We start from the raw sequence: 22319 nt of genomic DNA on the forward strand, positions 1-22319 counted from the left end.
CGGAAGGGCGAGGGATGCCTTATAGGAAGAAGAATGGTTTTAAACACTCTGCACTTTAACGGAAAACTCTTCATGCTTGAGTGACTGTGTAGTGCCATATTTGGTAAAGTCCCAGGTTAGGGCGCCCTTGCCTAACAATTGGGTCGTCCTTGTAGAATTCAAATGAGTCGCCCATACGGTCCACTGAACACGGAAGTCAAATGAGAGAAAGTCTTGTTGAATCTAGAAATATAGACAGTCAATAACCTCCCTATTAAAGGGGAAACAATTAAGACCACGTTCAGGGGGCCAAAAACCCCAGTCCTCAGGAATCCCTATAAATACCATACTTTTCAAAGGGATATGAGAGATCATCAAGTCATACACACTTACTACTACTCAAGAGCTTCACACCTGTAGTAGCCCCAACATCGTAAAGCTTACCCGCCCATCCGTTATCCAGCAACGCCGACTGTAACACCCCGATAATAATATAATAATTATTTAAATTAAGTTAATAATATGTTTATTAATTTAATTAGATGATTGAATTATTATTATTATTATTTTGGAATAATAATTATTGGGATAATTATTTATTGGAATAAAATAAGTTGGAATAATAAAAAGTCCCATTTTTGGTAAAAAGGGTTTTTTTGCACGTGAAAAGGAAAACACAGAGAAGCGGTTGAAAGTGGAAAAAGGGCAAAAAGGCAGAGCAAGAGAAGAGGAAAAGCTTGGAGATCAGAGATTGCTGGATTAACTCAGGTAAGGGGGGTTATCATCGGTTAAAGGGCATTATGTGATAATATGTACTGGGTAGTGATAACCATTGTTTTACCTCTGATTAGATTGATGCATGATGAATTTGTGAACTTTTTGGATAAACGAAATTGGGGTATAATTGAGGAAGAATTCGTAGGAATTAGATGTAAAAGTGTCAGATCTGTGTAATCGAATAAGATATGAATTGTGTTGAAAATATGAATGATTTCTGTGTAGAAATTGGACTGTGGAAGGTTGGTTTGAGTAGATCTCGTAGCAGAGAAAGCCATTGCAGATCTGAGAGTTCTGGTTTCTGGTCATACGCGTATGGCACTAGGCAATACGCGTATGAGATGGCTGGTACGCGTATGGCACTAGGCAATACGCGTATGGATGAGGAAGATGAAATTTTGAACGTGAAATGGTCTCTAGTGGTACGCGTATGGGGAAGTGATACGCGTAGCATACGCGTATGGGAATGGCCAATACGCGTATGGATTTGGTCAGGCGTGGCCAATACGCGTATGGGCATAGGCAATACGCGTATGGGCAGAATTGTGAATTTTCTGTGCTGTTGTTGTGCAGTTTTTGGTTGTTTAGGCTGAGTGTTGCAATTCAGCTGATGTATTACATATTAGGGATCATTTCCCGTGGCTTTGAGTAGTATAGGTATTAGTAGAGTGTACTAATACTGTGGTTGTTGTTTGGCATGATCTGATATGCTTATGTGATAAAATATTGATGATGTATGATGATATGCATGTTGTTGTGAATGTATATATTATGCATGTAATTGTGAATGGACTGTTGTATGGCTTCGAGTGTGAGCACAGGTCCATTGCGGATTGTTGTTGATGCTGCATTTGCTAGATGATTAGCATGCATGGCATAGCCTGTGGGGCTGTAGCTAATTCCCATGGTGAGGAATTAGTGAGTGAATTGTTATGGAATTGTTGTTGATGTTTACATACTAGATAATTAGTGTGCATAGTCTAGCCTTTGGGGCTGTAGCTAATTCCCATGGTGAGGAATTAGTGAGTGAGTCATTAGATCTCAAATGAGTGGGACTAGTGAGCTTAGTAGCCGTATCTGGAGTTGATCGGTGAGCTTGAACTGTATGTTCAAGAATAGTCGGTACCGCATATGTTGAGTCTCATTGCATAATGAATGTATGGCATATAATATGAATGGATGTATTCCAGTATTATATGGTTATTATGTGTTGTGTTGTTGATGATTGAGTATGGTTTGAGATTATACATATGATATACGTTATTGTTGGGTATGATGTTGAGTTGGTACTGCCGTTGCTGAGTGTGTAGTCTGGTTAGGGTGAACAAATGCGTATTTACTTAACATTACATAATGTTGTATAATGCTTATTATATTGATTGAGAAACTCACCCTTACATCTATTTTTCAGGTAACGAGCAGTGAGTTGAGTAGAAGCTAGTGCTATGGAGTCTAGTGTCGTCCTTAGTGGGTCATGCTCTGGTAGATGTAACATCGGGAGGGAATGTTTGACTATGTTTTAATTTAGTTGTTGATTCAACTTTACATGTAATGTAGTACATGATCTGAATGTCGATGTTTTGTACCCGCTGCGAATTATGCAAAAGAGTCTTATTTTGATTTGATAAATGAGCATGACAGGATGTTTTGATAATTGTTGTGAAATGATTGTGTGACACCCTTCGGGGCATAATTACTCTGATTGATATGTTATTATTTTAATTAAATATTTTGGGGTATTTAGAAGGGTGTTACACCGACCACCAACAGGGTCTCTCACCTCACGTGATTTGGCTGCTCAAATATCCTAAAAAACCACCGTACAGGACTACTCGCCGCCGTGAGTTAGCCATCATCCTTAAACGTGCAATATACCTACTAGGACCTCTAAATCTTCCTACTTTTAGAAGGGGAGCACGTATACACATATTCTTTTTAAACAATACAGATAGTCTAATCCTTTTTTTTTTAGACCAACTCACTTAATTATTACATTATAATTCTATTAAAGTGTATATATTAATAAAAGAATATATATATGAATTGATTATGAAATAATTATTTATAATTTAAAAAAATTATGGAGTAATAATAATTTAATTATTAAGAAAACTTAAACATTAAGATTTGAATTTCAATTATTATTATTTTTTTTAAAATTTTAGATTTTTCCAAATAGAATTATTTTTAGTGGAGAAAACTTAAAAGAAGTAAAACAAAACCAACAATAAAAATAAATAATATTAATAAAAAATATAAGTTCATTTAGAGAGAAATAATAATACCTATACTAAAAATTAAATTATATTTTTTGAAATTTCTTCTATGAGTTTGATATTTAAAAAAATAAATATAATACTAATATATTAAATATTATATATCTTAATAATAATTAATAATAATATTTTATCTTTAGTGATATGTATTTAAACCTAAATTTGGACCAAAAACATTTAGTTTTAGTTTTTTTATTACATTTTATTCTAGAAGGAATAAATTTATAAAATATATGCTATTATATTAACAAAATATGTCAGTCAAAAAAAAAATTATATTTTCCAGGTATAAAAGAAAAGCACTGTAATCTGATTATTTGCAAGAGAATTGAAACTGCTACCTTCACTCCACTCCTCCTGAATCATGCAGTGCTAAGAATCATTTCATCGAATATCCCATAAACTCATAGTGACGACACTCACGAGGTTTGGAGGTTACTCTAATAACCACAACACAACTCTCACGTTCCCAACGCGCGTTAGTGAGTTGTCTTACTTTTCACTAACTTCCATTTTCATCACTCTTTCAGTTTATATATCATCATCACCACAACACAATTCCCCAATTTTCAGATCTTTTCACTCTCTCTCATGGATTCGGTTCCGCCTCCCCCTCCTTGGAATTCAGATGACGATTTTCTCCTCAAGAACGCCATTGAGGTATTATCTTCGTCTATATATACTGTCATTCTTCTTCCGTAATTTGATTTCGTGAACTCTTTTGTAATTCCCTCTCCTGAAGGTGGAATCGAAACCCTAGGCTGTTGTTTGTTGTTCTTTTCGTGTTTGATAACCTCAATTGTGCTGAATTGTTTTGTTCAGACTGGAGCTTCGCTGGAATCGCTGGCAAAAGGAGTTGTTTCCTTCTCCCGGTGGTATTCACTTAGGGAGTTGAGGGAACGCTGGCGTTCTGTTCTCTATGATTCCGATGTTTCTGATGAAGCTTCTGCTGCCATGAAGAATTTGGAGCTCGCCAAGTCTAACGGTAATGGAACCAAGGAAGTTGCTGCCCCGAAGAGGAAGACTCAGACCATTCGCAAGGTATATAACGACATGCGGAAGAGACTTCGCACGGAGGTTTTTTTTAATTCTTTTGATATGGCTTTATGTGATGAGATGTGTATTGAAAATAACACCAATGGAAATGAAATTGGTGGGTATGGTAATGTTAATGCTAGTTTAAATAAGGATGTGAATTATAATTTGCTTGTAAATAGTTTAGTTAATGATGGGAATCAGTTGGGGTTAGTGGGAGCTAGGGCAGGGTCATCTCATTCAATGAGTGAAGATCCAATTCGGAAGACAATTGAGGATGTCCCTGCACCTAACAGGCCGGTTCGTGTTAGTCTTGAAAATGAAAATGGAGTTTCTGAGACGAAAGAGATGATTCCCCATGTTTCTGACGCTCTCTTGAACTCCCCGAATGGAGACGGGCTTATGTCAATGAGTATAGGTGAGACTGCAGCGGATAAGCAGTCTGATGTTAATGTTGATTCAAATCTTTTGCCTTCTCCTTGTGACATTCAAGGTGTTGGTGAGTCTCAGAAGTTGGCTGAAAAAACACAACTTGCTATGGCAAATGGTCCGTCTGCTGTGTTAGAGGTTGTTGCTAACTCGTCAGGTAGCAGTCACGGTGATGTGGGTTTTGCTTCTGATTGTGAAAATGAAGTCCAACCGTCTGGTGCGGTGCAAAAATCTGACCCTAAACCTGCAAATGAATTTAGGTTATGTTCATTGAACACCGAGGACCCTAATATCCCGTCAGATGACACTAACTGTGCAAAAGTATCTGATGTAGTTCCTAATTCTGAAAACGTATCTGCTATACTAATTCCGACTGTAAACATATCCACAGTAGTAGTTCCTAATTCTATGATTCCGAAACCCATATCGATTGTTAAAGAAGTGGGGTATCCGGATTCCTCTATTAGTAATCTAACAAAAAGGGAACCAAATGAAGGCTTGAAGAGAAAAGACACCCCTTCAAGCTCTTTTGCAGCTTCTCAGTCATTTCGACCAGGATTAGTTCCTAATATAAGGTCAAGCAAGGAAAATTCAGTTGCTGCTGTACTAAATATTGAAAATCCTGCAAAGAACTCAATTTCCAAAGTTTCTAGACAGAGTAACAATGCCACTGTCAACATCAACCCAAGTCAAAGCAGATTAGTTCATGCAACTATGAAGCATGCCTCATCTGGACATCCGGCACCAGAGGTTAGACGGGTCAATTGCTGGATACTCCATAATTGAAATAAAAAATCTTTAGGGAACTGGTTTATGATTACACTTTTTATTAAGAAAACATTATTGAAGTTACATGTTATTTACAGGTAGTTATTGCTCTGCCTTCACCTGTTAATACACATCCAACGGAAGAGGAGGATAAGTCTTTACCTGAGATAGAAGAAAAATTGATATGCATTGATCAGGAAAAAGGCGATGCTCATGGTGATTATGATAGTGATAGCGATGAGGAGCACGAAGTTCCTTACTATTCTGATGCTGAGGGAATGGTAAGTATTATATGTTGCATTGAATTGTAATAATGCTCCATATTTAATTGTGTTTGTTTATCACTCATATTCTTGATGTTGCTTGCTCAGATTCTTGAAATGGATTTAGTTCCAACTGTTCAAGATACAAATGCAAGCACCGAAGGTAAATCAGCTGACACTAGATACATAATTTAATTATCACAGTTCTATTTAAAGTTCTTCATTTTTAAAAGTGCAACCCATTGCACAAGGTTGTCGTCATGTGGGATCTAGGAAGCACCAAATCTACACAACTTTCCATGTAAATGGATGGTTTAATTCTGTTTCCAGAAATGGATGGTTTGATTCTGTCTCCAGAACCTATAGCCACCTTGTCATAAGACAGGCAACTTCACTGTTGTGTTGTAAATCACCCTCTGGACAGGATTTTTAAATTTACTTCAAAGGTTGTTAAAAAGTTGGATTTAAAGATTTGAATTTATCAATGAACATTCATTGTTTGGTTGTGTTTTTTCTTTGTTCCTGTGAATTTTCTTATAATCAAATGAACACTCCTTTTATTAATAATATGCTGGTCAGCCTTCATAGGGATTTACGAAAAGTTACGGCTAAAATACTAATAATATTGTTCATCATTGAATTTATTCATTTCTAGGTGTTGTAGTAATATGGTTATTTGTCTACTAATATTTTTGTTGTATTACAGTGATAAGATATCAGAGTGATGAAACTAAGAAGACCATCATGAGATTGGAGCAATGTGCCCAGTCTTTTGTGCAAAGAGCCATTGCATCTCGAGGTGCACTTGCAGTGTTTTATGGGCGCACTCTGAAGAAATATATCGAAAAATCCGAGGTGCATTTATGAATTTGGAGCTCTTATTTTCCTTTAAAATATTGGCAGGAACTTTTACCCATATTGTTTTACCCATACGGGCAGGAACTCTTGTTTGCATGTCATCATGATTTCCATACCATGATTTGTTGTCTTGCATAGTATTAGCCTAGTACCATTGCATTATTATTAGTGCTCCAGCTTTGACAATTGGGAAACTAACTTAAATAGACTAGCTTTCATTTGTTTTGTGACTGTGTCTACTAGATTTTTATATCTAGGAGGGTCAATGCTTGTAGATGATCCTAGTTTTCTGATCTTTGCATATCTTTTATATGTATATCTATTATATTTGTATTTAAATTTTGATGAAACATATTCTGCAGTGGTATTTGCAGTTCTGAAATAAGATCGACCTGTATTGGGGTGAACTGTATTATAATAATGTCCTTTGTGTGTGCCTAGCCCTACATTTAAAATTTTGATTTTGGTGTTAGCCTCTAATCTGTGTTACTCCATAAGTTTGTTGTGTTTGTTTTCAGCTTAAATATTTTTCCTTATATTTTTACAATCTCTTTCTATTTCACAGGTGATAATTGGCAGATCAACAGCTGATGCAGATGTTGATATTGACTTGGCTAGAGCAGCGAAAGATGCTCACAAGATATCTAGAAGACAAGTAAGATATCTTAACTGTGTCTACAATTCCTTACGGAAGAGTTTAATGTCCTTTATACATTTTTAGTTTTTGGGGAGGCAGAGGGAAGGAGTTGGTATTATTGTTTAAAAGTAATGCATGAAATGACCGCTGTCGTTCTAGAAAGTAGTAATAGAACACTATATTGTTGGTATACATATTTCTAGAGCATATCCGATGACAAATTTTTAAAAAGCTTTTATTTACCTATTTGGAATATGGTGTTCTTGTGAGTGGTTATGGTGATTGAACCTAATGGTGTTATTTTGATGTTTCATTATGCATGAGCGCAACACAGAACAAGGACCAGAAGAATATCTTGTTCATAATGAAAATCCAGACATTTTAACTACATTTTCTTTTATGTTTCTTTTGCCGAATTCATATTAGAATGAAATGTGAACTACTACTTAATATCTACAGGCTTCAATAAAGATGGATGCAAATGGTTCTTTCATCATCAAAAACCTTGGCAAGAGGACTTTATACTTGAATGGCAAAGAAGTTCCTAAAGGACAGATGCGGAGTCTGAGTGCTGGTAGTTTGATCGAGGTAACTGCATTTCCTTTTCCATTCTTAAGCAAACTTGTATATTAAAGTAGTGCGGCAATGCTGTTCTTTTTACCTCAGTCCGTGATAATTTATAGTAAACAAATGGCTTACATGCAGATTTGGGGCTTGGCATTCATCTTTGATGTCAATAAGAAATGTGTCGAGAGGTTTATAGGAAATGTGAATGAACAGAATCGGATAAAAGAATGACTTTTACAGCGTCGGCGGGGGTCCATTCGAAGACAAATGACATGAAATGGTTGTAAGATAGCTTTGTTAAGCTAGCCAAAAATATAAGTTATTACAGTTAGTATTATATCGTATCAATGTATTGTGGATCTAAAGTTAGATCTGTAGATATAGATAGAAAGATAAAGATAAAACTATACATATATGTATAAATGGCTGCTGCTCAATGGGGGGACTTGGGACTTGTTTTGATGTCATTGTTTTCAATGTTTTTATTGTTGTTTTAAACATTTCTGTTTAGGGATCATACATTCCAAACAATCATCAATAAATTATCCAATGAATAAAGTTATGGTTTCCAACATTTCTTACAAGTCTCTTTCTCACACAAATTTAATAGTATATGGTTTTGGATGCTTGCTTTTAGTTTATCATTTATATATGTAACTTTTTCCATTAGCAAAAACATTCCGATTCAGAGCATGTGTCAACTGTCGTATAACTTTAAAAGATTAATTATTAAAGTAAGTAATACATTTAACAATCTGGACGTTATTATGTCTTAACATTTTGTTTAGATTGTGAAATAAAATAAGGTGGGTTATATCCAATCCACCAATTGTTTAGTGGTGCATGGATGTCCATAAGGGTAAAATGTGCCTCTCTGTCGCTGGATCAGAAGCATCTTCTAGATTTTAATATATTTGTGAGTTACTTGGGAATATGCTCTACTTAGTTCCAAGGAAGTTTAAACATTGAAGATAGTGACCAGAGTGGTAACTAATGAAGTTTCGGTTTATTCACATGCTTAGAGTAAGAACAAAATCTACAGTTCCATTTTGTGATTCTCATGGAAGATGCTCAAACTCACAGCCACACCGTAACACTGAAGTTATATTAAATTTATTATTGCTAAGTAACACAAGGTACGTATCTAAGGAATACTTAGATTATGGTAGAATCATGGAAAGTAGAATACTGCACGTGTAAAAAAACACTAAAATACCACACAAGTTCATGTTTAACACTTGTATAATTAAAATAAGAGTTTTGCTATTTTGACACTAGTTTTTCTAGACAGTATGTAACAACGTGTTGCACGGAATCCAAAGTAGGCTAAATTATAGAAAATAATAAAACTAATACATTTTAGAGATAGAGTACGGTGTGGAAATAAGGACTCCATAGTATTATTTGAGTATCAAGATAATTATTCTTAAATAAATACAAATAAGTAAAAAATATTTGTGATGGTAATGTGATGCTTCTTATGTTCTAATTTTTTTTAGAAATAAGTGTGTTGGAAAATATTTTATTTTTGGTTTTATTATTTTCTTTATTTTTTTTTTATTCTCTATTAAGGAGATAATTAAGTGTAATAATTATATTTTTACTATATAAATCAGTCTGAGACTGAGTAATAAAACACAATAGCTTCTACCTATTTTCTTTAATATGGTATCAAGAGCACCGGGTTAGGGTTTACTGTAAAGCTTTCCACATACCCGCTTAGTCCCCTATGACAAATAACAACATCATGTGGCCTACACCGGATCCAATAATGGCGAACAACCGCAACCTGAGTCGGACATCGGCCGCGGAAATGGCAGGGCAGAGGAGACGACGGTGGTCGCGGAGATGGTGGTGGCCGCAGAAACGACGATGGTCACGGAGATGGCGTACGAGAGGAAACGTCGGTGGTCACAAACAGTGAAAATAATGACGACGACAATGGAAAGAAGAACAATATTGTTTTTGGCAGTAATGACGACAACAATGGAAACATGAACAATATTTTTTGTGTGACAATTATTCCAACATAGGCGGCAATGATTAAGAGGGTTCCGTATACTCCCTCAAGGTCAATATTCCTAAAATGAATGAGAATAACTATAATGAATGGGCTCAAACTGTTCGGTTGATATTGGATATTAAAGGGAAGCTTGGGTTCTTAACAGAAGCAGTAGCTAAACCGACAACAGGAGACCCTCGTTACAAACAATGGAAGTCTGAAAACTCTTTGATTATTGCGTGGCTGGTAAGCTCTATGGAAACTCGAATATGTAAGTCTTACATGTATTTTCCTTCTACAAAATGATGTGTGAGAAGTTGTTAAGGAGACATACTTTGATATTCAAAACTTCTCCCAAATTTTTGTGTTTAAAACCAAAGTTATGGCATGCGAAACAACATGACAGAAGTGTAACTACTTATTATAATGAGTTGTTGACTCTATGGCAAGAGTTAGATCTCTGTTATGATGCAAATTGGAGGTGTACAGAAGACAATGTTCTGTTTCTCAAGAGGCAAGAAAATGATCGTGTATTCATGTTTTTAGTTGGGCCCAATAATGACCTTGACGAGGTAAGAGGTGGAGTCTTAGGAAAAATACCATTTCCAACTCTTCGTTAAACTTTTGCAGAAATAAGAAGAGAGGAGGCACGACAAGGAATTATGATGGGCAAGAAAGGTGGAGTTTTTCTCTGATCTCAAGCATTACTATTGGGATGAGCCTTTTCTTTTCAAGAGAGGCACCGATAGAATTTTACAAAGGTGTATCCCCGAGGAAGAGATAAAAAGTGTGATGACTCATTGCCATGCCTCCGCCTATGGTGGGCATGCTAGTACCGGCAAAACCGTGTCAAATTTTTTGCAACTCGGCCTCTATTGGTCAACTCTCTTTAAGGATGTTAATGCTTTTATAAAGAAATATGACCATTGCCAACACACATGAAACATCTCTAAGGGGAATGAAATGCCCTTGAATAACATCCTTGAAGTGGAATTTTTTTATTTATGGGGTGTTAAATTTTTGGGACCCTTCCCTCCTTCTCTAGGGAATTAGTACATTCTCGTGGCTGGTGGTTATGTGTCTAAGTAGATTGAGGTTATCGCCTCTCTGACAAATGATGCATGAGTTGTTATAAAGATGTTTAAGAAAATCATCTTCCCAAGGTTTAAGGTCCGTAGGTTAGTGATAAGCGACGGGGGGTCGCACTTCATTGCTAGGAAGTTTAAGAACCTTCTTAAAAAGTATGGGGTGTGGCATAGAGTTGCCACCCTACCACTCAGAAACAAGTGGCCAAGTCGAGGTCTCTTTATCAGTGAATTTTGATGCATATTCTTCTACTATTCTACTTAGGTAACTCTATAATTTATTCTATTATTTTTACTATTTTAGTGTGTTTATATTTAAGTTTATTTTTGGCTTTATTTTATTTTCGTACTTTATTTTCAGCATATACAATTATTTGATACTTTGTCACTATGAAGATCATAACTTGAGCTATATGAGTCGGATTGACGCGTTCTAATATGCGTTGGAAAGCTAAGAGAAATAAATATAAGTTTCATGTAGAAGTCAAAAGTATATTCGGAATGGAGAAGGGTTGAATAATTCATTGAAGTTTCAGACTTAATTAAAATAGTTAGTTTGAGCCGGTTTTTGTAATTTTTGGGTCCGATCCCATAAGGGCCCGAATTTCCCTTTTATTATATTAGGTATTTCACTGCTACAGGAATCATATTCTGAATTTTGATGATACAATATTGCTTAGAAGATTTCATGGAGAACTAAAGTTCATAAGGTTGATCTGTTGTAATCGGTTTCCGCCGATACTTTGAGGTTTCCTAATTTTCAATCAAATGTCTTTTCCCTTTTTATATTTTGTTCTATGTCTTGTATGCTTTATTCAAGTTCTATAGAATATGTGTTAATTAATTTCGATTGATATATGTTTCATAATCACGTTTGCTTAATTCGCGTGTGTTTAACCCGTTTGCTTAATTCGGAATCTATTTGCTTAATTCAGAAATTAGGAACACATATCATATATTAGTATCAATACGCTTGTTATTGTTACTGTAATCGAAAAGGGATTAGAATCCGCTTAGGACATGAAAATTATATTAACCAATGATAAGTTAGGAAACCAAAACAATATATCAGCTTATTTCATAATCACTTTTTATAATCATATTTTGTAATCACTTATTCTTAATCAAATCATAACCCCCTATTTTGTTTTCTTATTTAGTTAATTTACCAAGAGTCCTTGCGATATGATACTCGAGTGTCGCTTCCCTAGACCACTGTTCTTAGTTACTCGTTTTTTATCTGTGTGCGACAGCGGATCAAATTGACACCGTTGCCGGAGACTCTTGTAGATTTTAATAATTATTATAGTCATAGGTGTTGTGTTTCAGCGTTCTTACTCCAACGTTCTTGCGTTCTGGCCTTTTCATATTTTAGCATAAAAAAATATATGTTTTTTAAGAAAATCGTCTCAAATTATTCTAATTGTTTGTCGATTCATTAGGAAGAAATCAAAGATCGAAAATCTCTATTTAGAAACTAAATAGTGGATGCCATCCTAAAAATCCGAAATTCTTTATTTTTCTATTTTTTATGATTTGTTTTCTGTTTTGATAGTTTTAGAAAATTTTGAAAAAATCCCCAAAATTCTTAGTTGACTTTATTAGATTAATTTTCGTGTTTTTGTATTTTATTTCTTTTATTTTAATAATTTTTTTTTCCATTTTTCAATTATTTTTTTAAATAGGGACATTGTCGGCATTTTCCTATTTGTTGCTGCATTGCTGAATTAGTTATGTGTTTTCTCATTGTTTGTTGATTTTTTTCTTTTCTATTGAGTTTAACATGGCTTACCAAAGAACTCTGAGAGAACTTGTTGCTCCTGATGTTCATTATAATGCTTTGTGTATTGAATACCCTGTTGTTGTTGTACCTTTCGAATTGAAATATGGTTTAATACACTTGTTGTCAAGGTTTAATGGTCTTGTAGGTGCGGATCCGCATATGCATCTAAAAGAATTTCAGATTGTGTGTTCTACACCATTGAGGCCTCAAGGAATTACTGAAGATCATGTCAATCTTAGAGCATTTCCATTCTCACAACAAGATACTGCAAAAGATTGATTATATTATCTTGAGCCAAATTCTATTACAAGTTGGAATAATATGAAGAAAATTTTATTAGAAAGATTTTTCCCTACTTCAAGAGCTTCTTCAATCAGAAAAGAAATATGTGGTATTAGACATGTTGACATGGAATCATTGGCCGAATACTGGGAGAGATTCAAACAATTAGTGTCGAGTTGTCCTCACCATCATATTTCTGAACAATTTCTAATACAATACTTTTACGAGAGATTGCTACCAATGGAAAGAAATATTTTAGATGTTGCTAGTGGTGGAGCACTTGATGATAAGACTCTAGTTGTTGCCAAATCCTTGATTGAGAACATGTCACTTAACTCCCAACAGTTCATAACTAGGGATAATTATATCGTCCAAGCAAAAGGTATGAATGAGATTCAAGTTTCTTCTTCCAACAAAGCTCTAGAAACCATAATTGATGAACTTACCTCATTAGTGAAACAATTGATGTTACCCCTGCCACCAGCACCACCATATAACCCTCCACAAGTAACCACCTCTTCACCTTCCGAACCTTCACTAGAGGAACTTGTCAAGCAAATGGCTGTAAATAGTCTCCAATTTCAGCAGGGAACAAATTCTAGTATTCAGACTTTGCAAACACAAATTAGATAGCTTGCCACTTCAATGAATGTCATGCAACAAGTTCAAGGATCGAACCAACTACCTGCCCAAATAGTAGTTAATCCAAAAGGCCCTAATGTGAGTGCAATTTTCTTGAGGACCGAAAAAGTTACAGAACCAGCCCCAGAAAAAAATAAAAAAATTGTTAGTGCAACACCTGAAAATAAACCTGAACCTTTTACTGTTGTTGAGGCTGAAGAAGAGTATGTACCACCAATCCCTTTCCCATAAAGAGTACTAAAAAATAAGAAGGTTGACGAGGAAGAGCATTTTGTTTTTCAAATAGAGTTGCTTTCTGAAGTTGTTGGTGAAGCTTATTCTGATTTGTTTTCAGCTGATTTTCTAACTTTTTTTTTTGTTTTGATGATATTTACTCATGTGATGATTGTACTAACACTAACTTCTGTGTTGTTTGTGCTGAGATTGATGCTGCCTTGCAGGGTGACAGTGTAAATGAAGTTGTTTATGTAGCTGAAGCTCTTGACATCCCAGCTGCCCCAAATATACAGTTCATTGAACAATCACCTTCTTTAGAGCCTAAACGACTTCCTAAAGATTTATATTGTTCATCAAAGCTTCAACTTGAGCAGAAACATAAGAAGGGAATTTGATGGACATTGGTTGACACTCGTGATATTAGTCCATCCATATGTATGCATAGTATCTCACTTAAAGATGAAACAAAAGTAGTGAGGCAGTCCCGTAATCCTTTAATTCTTGATGTTGTGAAAAGGAGATCACTTTCACATGCTCATTCAACACTTTTACTTATCGAATATACTTCTTCGATCCTAGAATACAAGGCGAATGCACTAATCAAAATTTCAAGGTCAATGGACACTATCCAAAGCTACTCCATGTGAACCCGACTTTGGTGGAAGAGACTATAGAAGAGCTCTCTTTGGGAAAGGCTGCTTATGTGATCATTTATCTGCCTTGACTCATCGGGTGTGTTATTTCCTTTCTCCCACTCTTATTTTATATCTATGTTCTTTCTTTGAGGACAATGCATGTTTTAAGTGTGGGGGAGAACCATTTCTTTGTTTTGTTTTCAGTTTTTCTCTGTTTTGGTTTTTGTTTGCTTTCTTAAATAAAAAAATTGCATGATTTTTCCTTTGGTTTTTGAGTTACAATTATGAGTATTTTTCTTAGTTCTCTTGACTAAAGTCTTGTGGGGTGATGTGAAAAATTTGTTGTGTATTTTTAGTATGATAGGTAGGACTAAACTCTAAATTGTACATCATTTGTGGTAGATCAATTAACCCTTGTGAGCTTTGAGCCTTATATGGATAACATACAAAAATCCATCTCTTTCTTTCTTGTGTGATTCAGTCATGTATGTTAGTCTCTAGAACTTGAATTGACTCTTGTTGATGTTGTTGTTTACTTGTACACACTGATATGATCAAGGCATTTTTTTGTTTTGTTTTTTAAGCCATTTAGCCAAAAATTCAACCCTGAAATAATATCATCCCTTATTTGAAACCCCCTTGAGCCTATTATCTTTTTTTTTTGTTTAAAACTCATTACAAATCGAGAAGTGAAAAACAATGTTATCACCCTATTCAAAGGGTTGAAAGAGTCTTGTTTGGAGTTGAATAATTATGTTTGTAATATTTCAGAAGTTGGTAGAAAAAGAAAAGAAAAATAGAAAAAAAAATAGAAAAAAAAATGAATGAAAAAAAATAGAAGGATGTATACATGTCAATACATACTCCTTATGAAAAAGAATGAAAAAAAAAAGAGAAAGGAGAAGAAAAATATGAATGAAAACAATTACTATAGAGTTGTTGAAGTGAATAAAGTATTTTTTAAATTCAACTCCCGCAATTTCTTTCAAGTCTCTTTTGTCTCTTTGAATTTTAACCTATTACCTCCTTAGGATTTATCTCACCCTTACCTTGGCCACGTTACAACCAAATAAAAGTCCTTTTGATCTTTGTGTACATATATTTCAATTGTGGATGTTAGAGTTTTTTTCCAACTTATGGTAGCACTAACTTTCATGTTGTGCTTTGAGTGTAAACAGTTAACCTAAACACTTGACAGTTGAGTGAATTTTATCATGTGAGGATCTTACTGCTTTTGGATGTACTCGTTGGTAATTTGTTTTCCTATCTTCTTTGAATGTCACAAGAAGTTGCTCACTAACACCATATTCTTGAAACATAGACTTAGAATTCTGCTTGTAGCTTGTATCTTGATAACCTTTGGAATTGCATGTTTTGTTTGTTCTTGTTTTTTCTATTTTGAGTTTTGAATTTATAATTTTGCTTGGAGTGTAAAAGTTCAAGTGTGGGGGAATTTGATCAGTGCATTTTGATGCATATTCTTCTACTATTCTACTTAGGCAACTCTATAATTTATTCTATTATTTTTACTATTTTAGTGTATTTTTATATTTAAGTTTATTTTTGGCTTTATTTTATTTTCGTACTTTATTTTCAACATAAACAATTATTTGATACCTTGTCGCTATACAGATCATAACTTGAGCTATAGGAGTCGGATTGATGCATTCTAATATGCGTTGTAAAAACAAGAGAAAAAACTACAAGTTTCATGTAGTATTCAAAAGCATATTTGGAATGAAGAAGGGTCGAATAATTCGTTGAAGTTTCAGACTTAATTAAAATAGTTAGTTTGTGGCGGTTTTTGTAATTTCGGGTCGGATCCCATAAGGGCCCGAATTTCCCTTTTATTATATTAGGTCTTTCACTGCTACAAGAATCCTATTCTGAATTTTGATGGTACAATATTACTTAGAAGATTTAATGGAGAACTAAAGTTCACAAGGTTGATCTGCTGTAATCGGTTTCTGCCGATACTTTGAGGTTTCCTAATTTTCAATCAAATGTCTTTTCCCTTTCAATATTTTGTTCTATGTCTTGTATGCTTTATTCAAGTTCCATAGAATATATGTTAATTAATTTCGATTGATATATGTTCCATAATCGCGTTTTTTTAATTTGTGTGTGCTTAACCCGTTTGCTTAATTCAGAATCTATTTGCTTAATTCAGAAATTAGGAACACCTATCATATATTAGTATCTGTCGCAACCTGAAAAATACAATGCGCGAAAAAACAACCGGCGAAAGAAAATGACAGAAGATTCGCCACCGTGCATTATTCATCCCAAAGGAGGGAAAGGAAACGCTCGAAGTAAACCTGAAAAAAGAAAGGACAAGACGGGGTCTTGCAACCAAATCTTGGGTTCGGGAGTCGGTTATGCGAAGGGAAGGTATTAGCACCCCTACGCATCCGTAGTACTCTACGGGATCCACTTTTGTAGTTCTTGTCTAAAGGGTGTGGGTTTATCTAATGTGTTATTTACTAAAAAAAGGGGGTTAAATGAAAATGACTCGCGCGGATGTCGCATCCACTGCATACGTATCTCATCTGAATATGAGAATCAGAGTCTTCGTAGCTCGGCTGACTATGGGGTTATGGATTGGGTTTTGGACGAACGACGTCACTACGCAATCTACCGGATGTTCGACCTTTGGAGACTTACTCGCCTGTAGTAGAAGGAGTTAACGTGTTGCTTTGGGTTTTAGGGTTTGGGATGCTCAAGGGCAAAAGGGCAGTCCTTGACGAAGGAACCGCGCTACCTGCAGGGATACGAACACATACAAAACAAACATGTATAAAGTAAATGTGCCAACAAGGGGCTCAGAAGTAAATAAACAAAAGAAAACAAATGCCTCCTATCGAGGTCTTCCAGCTAAGAAAGCGATAAAATGCGGAAAAGAGGTAAAAGTACCACACGGATAAAGATCCGAAGTAACAACAATTAAAGGAATAAGAAACCCAGGGATCTCCCAAGCTAATGCCATCAAAGAAAGGTGAGTCAGTACAGGTAATCGGAATGAAACCTCCAGGGGGTATCCCACAAATAAAATGGGAAACCACGCAAGTTATCCCTGCAAAAGTCATGTGAGCCCTCACAAAAACTCAACAAACAGGTTAGAGACAAAAAAAAATAGGGTAATCAAGGGTTGCCCCCAAATCAAAATGTAACCACATGAATCATGCTCTTTCAATTCACAAAAAAGCTCACAAAAAGCAACCAAGGGTAGGAGGCCTAAACCTCTTGTCAAACACATGCATCAAAAGGGTATCAAATTCACCCATAATACCTCATACATTAGAGCATTCAAATTAAAGGCATAAAGATGATGGATATAGGGAAAACCTGATTGGAGAGCTTGATTGAAATTGAGTTGCACCCGTGAGGTTTACAAAACAACCTTTAGGGTTTATGTGAGGCAAATGTGATTCTGTGCAGTTGAGTTTCCTTCAGGGTTTGGAGGCTGCTCTGAACTTTGTTAGCTCTTCTCTCACTATCTTTTTTCTCAGGGTTTTGTTCCAAGGAAACCTCAGAGTATTTTTGCTTCCCTTCCTTCTTTTTCCCAGGGTTCTTCTCTCACTATCTTTTTCCCAGACAGGGTAATAGGAATAGAATGCAATTTTGTTTCACTAAAACTCTGAATTTATATTGGTAGCTTAGTGGGCTCAAATGAGAGAGGTCCAAGTCCAAGTTTTTCTATTATATTTTATTTATTATATTTTTATTATTATTTTTATTTATTTATTTATTTTTTGTAAAAAATTATTATTATTATTATTTTATTTTTTTGTTTTATTTTTCGTTTTTTTTTTATTTTTTATTTTTAAGTTTCTTGGATCTAATTTTGTTTGACATGATGAAATGCAATATGAAATGCTAAATGAATGCATGAATGAGGAGGGCAAATTTTGGGGTGTTACAGCTTTCCCTATTCAATCATCAGCTAACCCGAGTAGGATGAAAGCGAACAGCTTATCAGACAAACGGGGTGAGCTGTAATTGAATACCAAAGACAGACCGAAAATTTGCGCTCCGAGAACACCACAAAAACGCGGAAATACACCGCGCTGTTTATTTTTCTTCCGATCCTCTGGCTGGATCTGAATCAGTCTTCTGGCTTAATCTGGAGTTTCGATCCTCTAGCTGAACCTATACTCAATTTAGTCCTCTGGTTGGATATTAATTTTGATCCTCGGGCTGGATACGATTTTGATCTTCTGGCTAGATCTTCTTCGATCTTCTGGCTAGATCTCCTTCATTTCGATTCTCTGGCTGAATCTATTTCCTTTGATTCTCTGGCTGAATCTACTTCGATCTTCTGGCTAGATCTGAATTGTTGCGATTTTCGATCTTCTGGCTAGATCTTCTTTGTTTCGATTCTCTGGCTGAATCTACTTCGATCTTCTGGCTAGATCTGGACTGTTTTGATGATAAATTCCCATCATTAGGATCCCGCATCTGAGGCATGCGCTGGTTGACCCTCTTTTGAAATCTACACCCAACCTTCATATTAGATATGCAGCTTCGAGAATATTCCACTTTTGGGCTTCGTACATATTCTTCGGGCTAGAACATGTTGTAACGACTCCTCAATTAGACTTGGGCTTGCTGGGGAAATAAAGCTTGTAGGCGACTTCACTGGGGAATCTTCAAATTGAGCCTTAGGCTGGCTTACTAGAACACGATTCTCAGGCTGAATCTTCGAAATGACCCTCAGGCTGGATCACTGGAACACGATTCTCAGGCTGAATCTTCGAAAATGAACCTCAGGCCGGATCACTGGAAAACGATTCTCAGGCTGAATCTTCGAAATGACCCTCAGGCTGGATCGCTGGAAAACGATTCTCAGGCTGAATCTTCAAAACGACCCTCAGGCTGGATCACTCACGCTTGATCCTCTGGCTGGATCTCATGACCTTGGTTGTAAAGTAATTCTTCAGTCTGCTTGGAAGAACCTGTTTATCAGCTTATGTGTATGCTTGATATGATATGCATGCAAATGCAAATGTTATGCATGGTGTAAAAAGAAATCTGCTTAGGGAAGCAAACTCCGGTAGGGAACAAATCGCTGTATCAATCCTTGAATGCTCTGTGGGGAATGATCCGTCTGCCGGGACCAATGCTCTGTGGGGAATGATCCGTCTGCCGGGACCAATGAGCCACCAAAAATAAATTGGCTGCTTGAAAAGTTGACCTTGCGGGGGGAGTATCAACTATGGAAACTTTGTTCGGCGAGGCTCTGTGAGGAGAGTCTGTGGGGAAAACACTTCCTGGGGAAATGTCGTAGGAAACGACCTTTGCTGGGGATATGAACTTGCTAATCACCCTCAAGCTGGGGATTAACAAATCTGTTAAAAATAATCTGCTGGGGAATGAGATGAACACTGGGAACACCACCCTCTCATCTGTTGGTTATGCAACCACTCCGCTGTTGCTAGGAAGATACAGTCTGACACTGTCAACTCCGCTGGGGAACATGCTCTGCTGAGGAGAGACTTTGTCAACCGCTTGGTGATGAGGATTCATGACTTGGTATCCGATTCCTGTGACCTGCAACCAAAAATACACGTATGCCTCGGGGGAATTACTCGGTTTGAATTCACCGTCCGGGATTAAGCACATTCAAAGCAATTTTAAATGTTTTCCTGTGCAAATCATCTGCAAAAGCCACCATTATGTTCATATGCAATATGTTTTATCAAAAAATCGGACATTTTTGCAAACAAACTGATAAATGAAAAATAAAGAGGCTCTTTAACTGAATTATTCGACTCTTACTGGGGAGAAAATTTGTGCCAGGAATAGGCGAGGGTATCAGGAAGCGGATCCCTGAAAAGAGGTGATCGCTATAAAAAGAGAACTATCCTAATGGCAATGGGGATACGGGGTCCCACCGAGTTTCGACTCTGCTATGGCTCGTATGTCCTCAAGACGCTCTGCTCATCTTGCTTTCTGATGTGGATGATTAGTCGATCTTTAACCTTCGAAGATTGCCGGATTGAATGAAACGGTGATATAACACTGATGAACTCAGATCACAGTCATTCGCTTATTCCCTAACTTTTGCCTGGATCGCCCCCTTTTTGGGCTTTCAATCCACCGGGATACCCATTTTTGCCTGAGCCGCCCTTTTGGGTTTTCGACTGGGGTGTACTCTTTTTTATATCCCTAATTTTTGCCCGAACCTCTTTATTCTTTTTTTTTTGGTTCGTCGGGATGCCCTTTTTTTGCCTGGACTATTCTTTTTATCGTCCAGCGGGTCTATTTTATGCGAAGTATTTTTTTTTAACTGCGTCTGAGTTAATAGGGGACGGGAATCCTTCGCCATCCATGGTTGTTAGCATCAAAGCTCCACCATAGAAAATCCTTTTAACCACGTACGGACCCTCATAGTTCGGTGTCCATTTGCCCCTGTGATCTGTGTTGGGAGGAAGAAATCTTTTGAGTACTAATTCACCGACTTGATACCCCCGAGGGCGCACTTTCTGACCAAATGCTTTCTTCATTCGTCTCTGACCGAGATACGTCAATTCTGGGTACGTAGTTCCAGCATAGCACCTTAATCATCGAAGACAAGGTAAACAAAGCATCAGCAAAGTGGTTTTTCTTCAAAAGAAAGTCAACAATCTTCTCGTGTAGTCTCTGTAAGGAGCCAGATGAGGCTGAGGTGTATACCATTTCCCGTTGGTTTGATTGATGACCAAAGCCGAATCCCCGTATACATCCAGGGTTTTAATCTGTATATTGACGGCTTCCTCAAGTCTTAGGATACAAGCTTCGTATTCGGCTTCATTGTTGGTGCAGGGAAAAGTTATTCTGGCACCAAATGGCATATGAACCCCCTTCCGGTGTGATCAACACTATACCAACTCCGCGACCATTGACGTGGACCGCCCCATTAAACATCATAACCCATTTGGATTCAGGGTCAGGCCCCTCCTCCGGGAGTGGTTCCTCTCAATCTTTCGATTTGAGAAACATGATGTCCTCATCAGGAAAGTCAAACCTCATAGGTTGGTAATCATCAATCGGTTTCTCTGCAAGATAGTCTGACAAGACACTTCCCTTGATGGCTTTTTATGAAGTGTATTGGATGTCATACTCTGTTAGTATCATTTGTCACCTAGTAACCTTTCCGGTAAGTGCTGGCTTTTCAAAAATATACTTGACTGGATCCATTTTTGATATCAATAGAGTCGTGTGAGTCAACATATACTATCTTAGTCGGCGAGCAGCCCATGCCAAAGCGCGGCAAGTTTTCTCGAGCAATGAGTATCTTTGTTCACAGTCGGTAAACTTTTGCTAAGGTAGTATATTGCATGCTCTTTTCGACCTGACTCGTCATGCTGACCGAGCACACAACCCATTGACCTTTCTAACACAGTCAAGTACATGATCAACGGTCTTTCCTCTCGGCCTGTAGACTTGCCCCGATCTTGATCTCTTTCTTGTCGTCTGCGGTACCGATGTTGACGGTCTCAATCACCTCCTGATAAGGTGTAATAGCTCGGTCCTCCTGTTTCAACAATCTGGCTAACCCTTCGGGCAATTCACAATCTTTCTCAACCCCTTCTTCGGCTTAATAGATAGGATTGTCGAAGTCATACTTCGCCATAGCAGTGTCGTTAGTAGTGAGATCCGGGTGGTCAGCTCTGCATGATGGAGGATCATGCTTTACCTTAGAATGAGAGATTTTTTTTTGGAAAGAAAGAAAAAACAAAAAAAGAAACATTGCCATTTTTTTTGTAAAAGTAGAAAAAACTGAAAGAAAGAGAACACAAAATTGTTTGCAAAAGCCGTCCTTTATTGATGATAAAAATAATTACGAAATGCGACTAAATGGATGGCCCTACAAATGAGCCGTTACACCTTGGGCAAAGTGTAAGACTTTATTATGCATGTAATAAAGGAAAACAATAAAAATCACTCTTTCAGTAGAGTAACCCGGACGGTTTTTTCAGACGACCAATTGTCGAGCTTTTCTCCCGGGACACACGGGCGAATCCAGTTATCTAAGTCACAGTCGCTGTCAGCCTTGTCTTCATCTGCAGCATTGACGATGTGGGGAGAAATCAAACCCCCGCT

At 36.7% G+C, this 22319-nt stretch overlaps 1 protein-coding gene across 2 annotated transcripts; it reads left to right on the top strand.

Moving 5' to 3' along the window:
- The first annotated feature begins 3342 nt into the window (after positions 1-3342).
- On the top strand, positions 3343-8163 carry LOC127074640 (uncharacterized). 2 transcript variants are annotated; one of them, XM_051015973.1, is made up of 9 exons: positions 3343-3514; positions 3606-3692; positions 3855-5246; positions 5363-5545; positions 5636-5690; positions 6234-6382; positions 6951-7040; positions 7482-7610; positions 7728-8163. In XM_051015973.1, exons 2-9 carry the CDS (start codon positions 3624-3626, stop codon positions 7818-7820), a joined length of 2160 nt encoding a protein of 719 aa, XP_050871930.1. In that variant the 5' UTR covers positions 3343-3514; positions 3606-3623; the 3' UTR covers positions 7821-8163. The 2 variants fall into 2 exon arrangements, with proteins under 2 accessions (XP_050871930.1, XP_050871932.1); XM_051015975.1 differs by having other exon boundaries at positions 3343-3510.
- The last annotated feature ends 14156 nt before the right edge of the window (positions 8164-22319 follow it).

The sequence above is a fragment of the Lathyrus oleraceus genome, chromosome 4 (assembly GCF_024323335.1).
Source record: "Lathyrus oleraceus cultivar Zhongwan6 chromosome 4, CAAS_Psat_ZW6_1.0, whole genome shotgun sequence".
Lineage (NCBI taxonomy): Eukaryota > Viridiplantae > Streptophyta > Magnoliopsida > Fabales > Fabaceae > Lathyrus > Lathyrus oleraceus.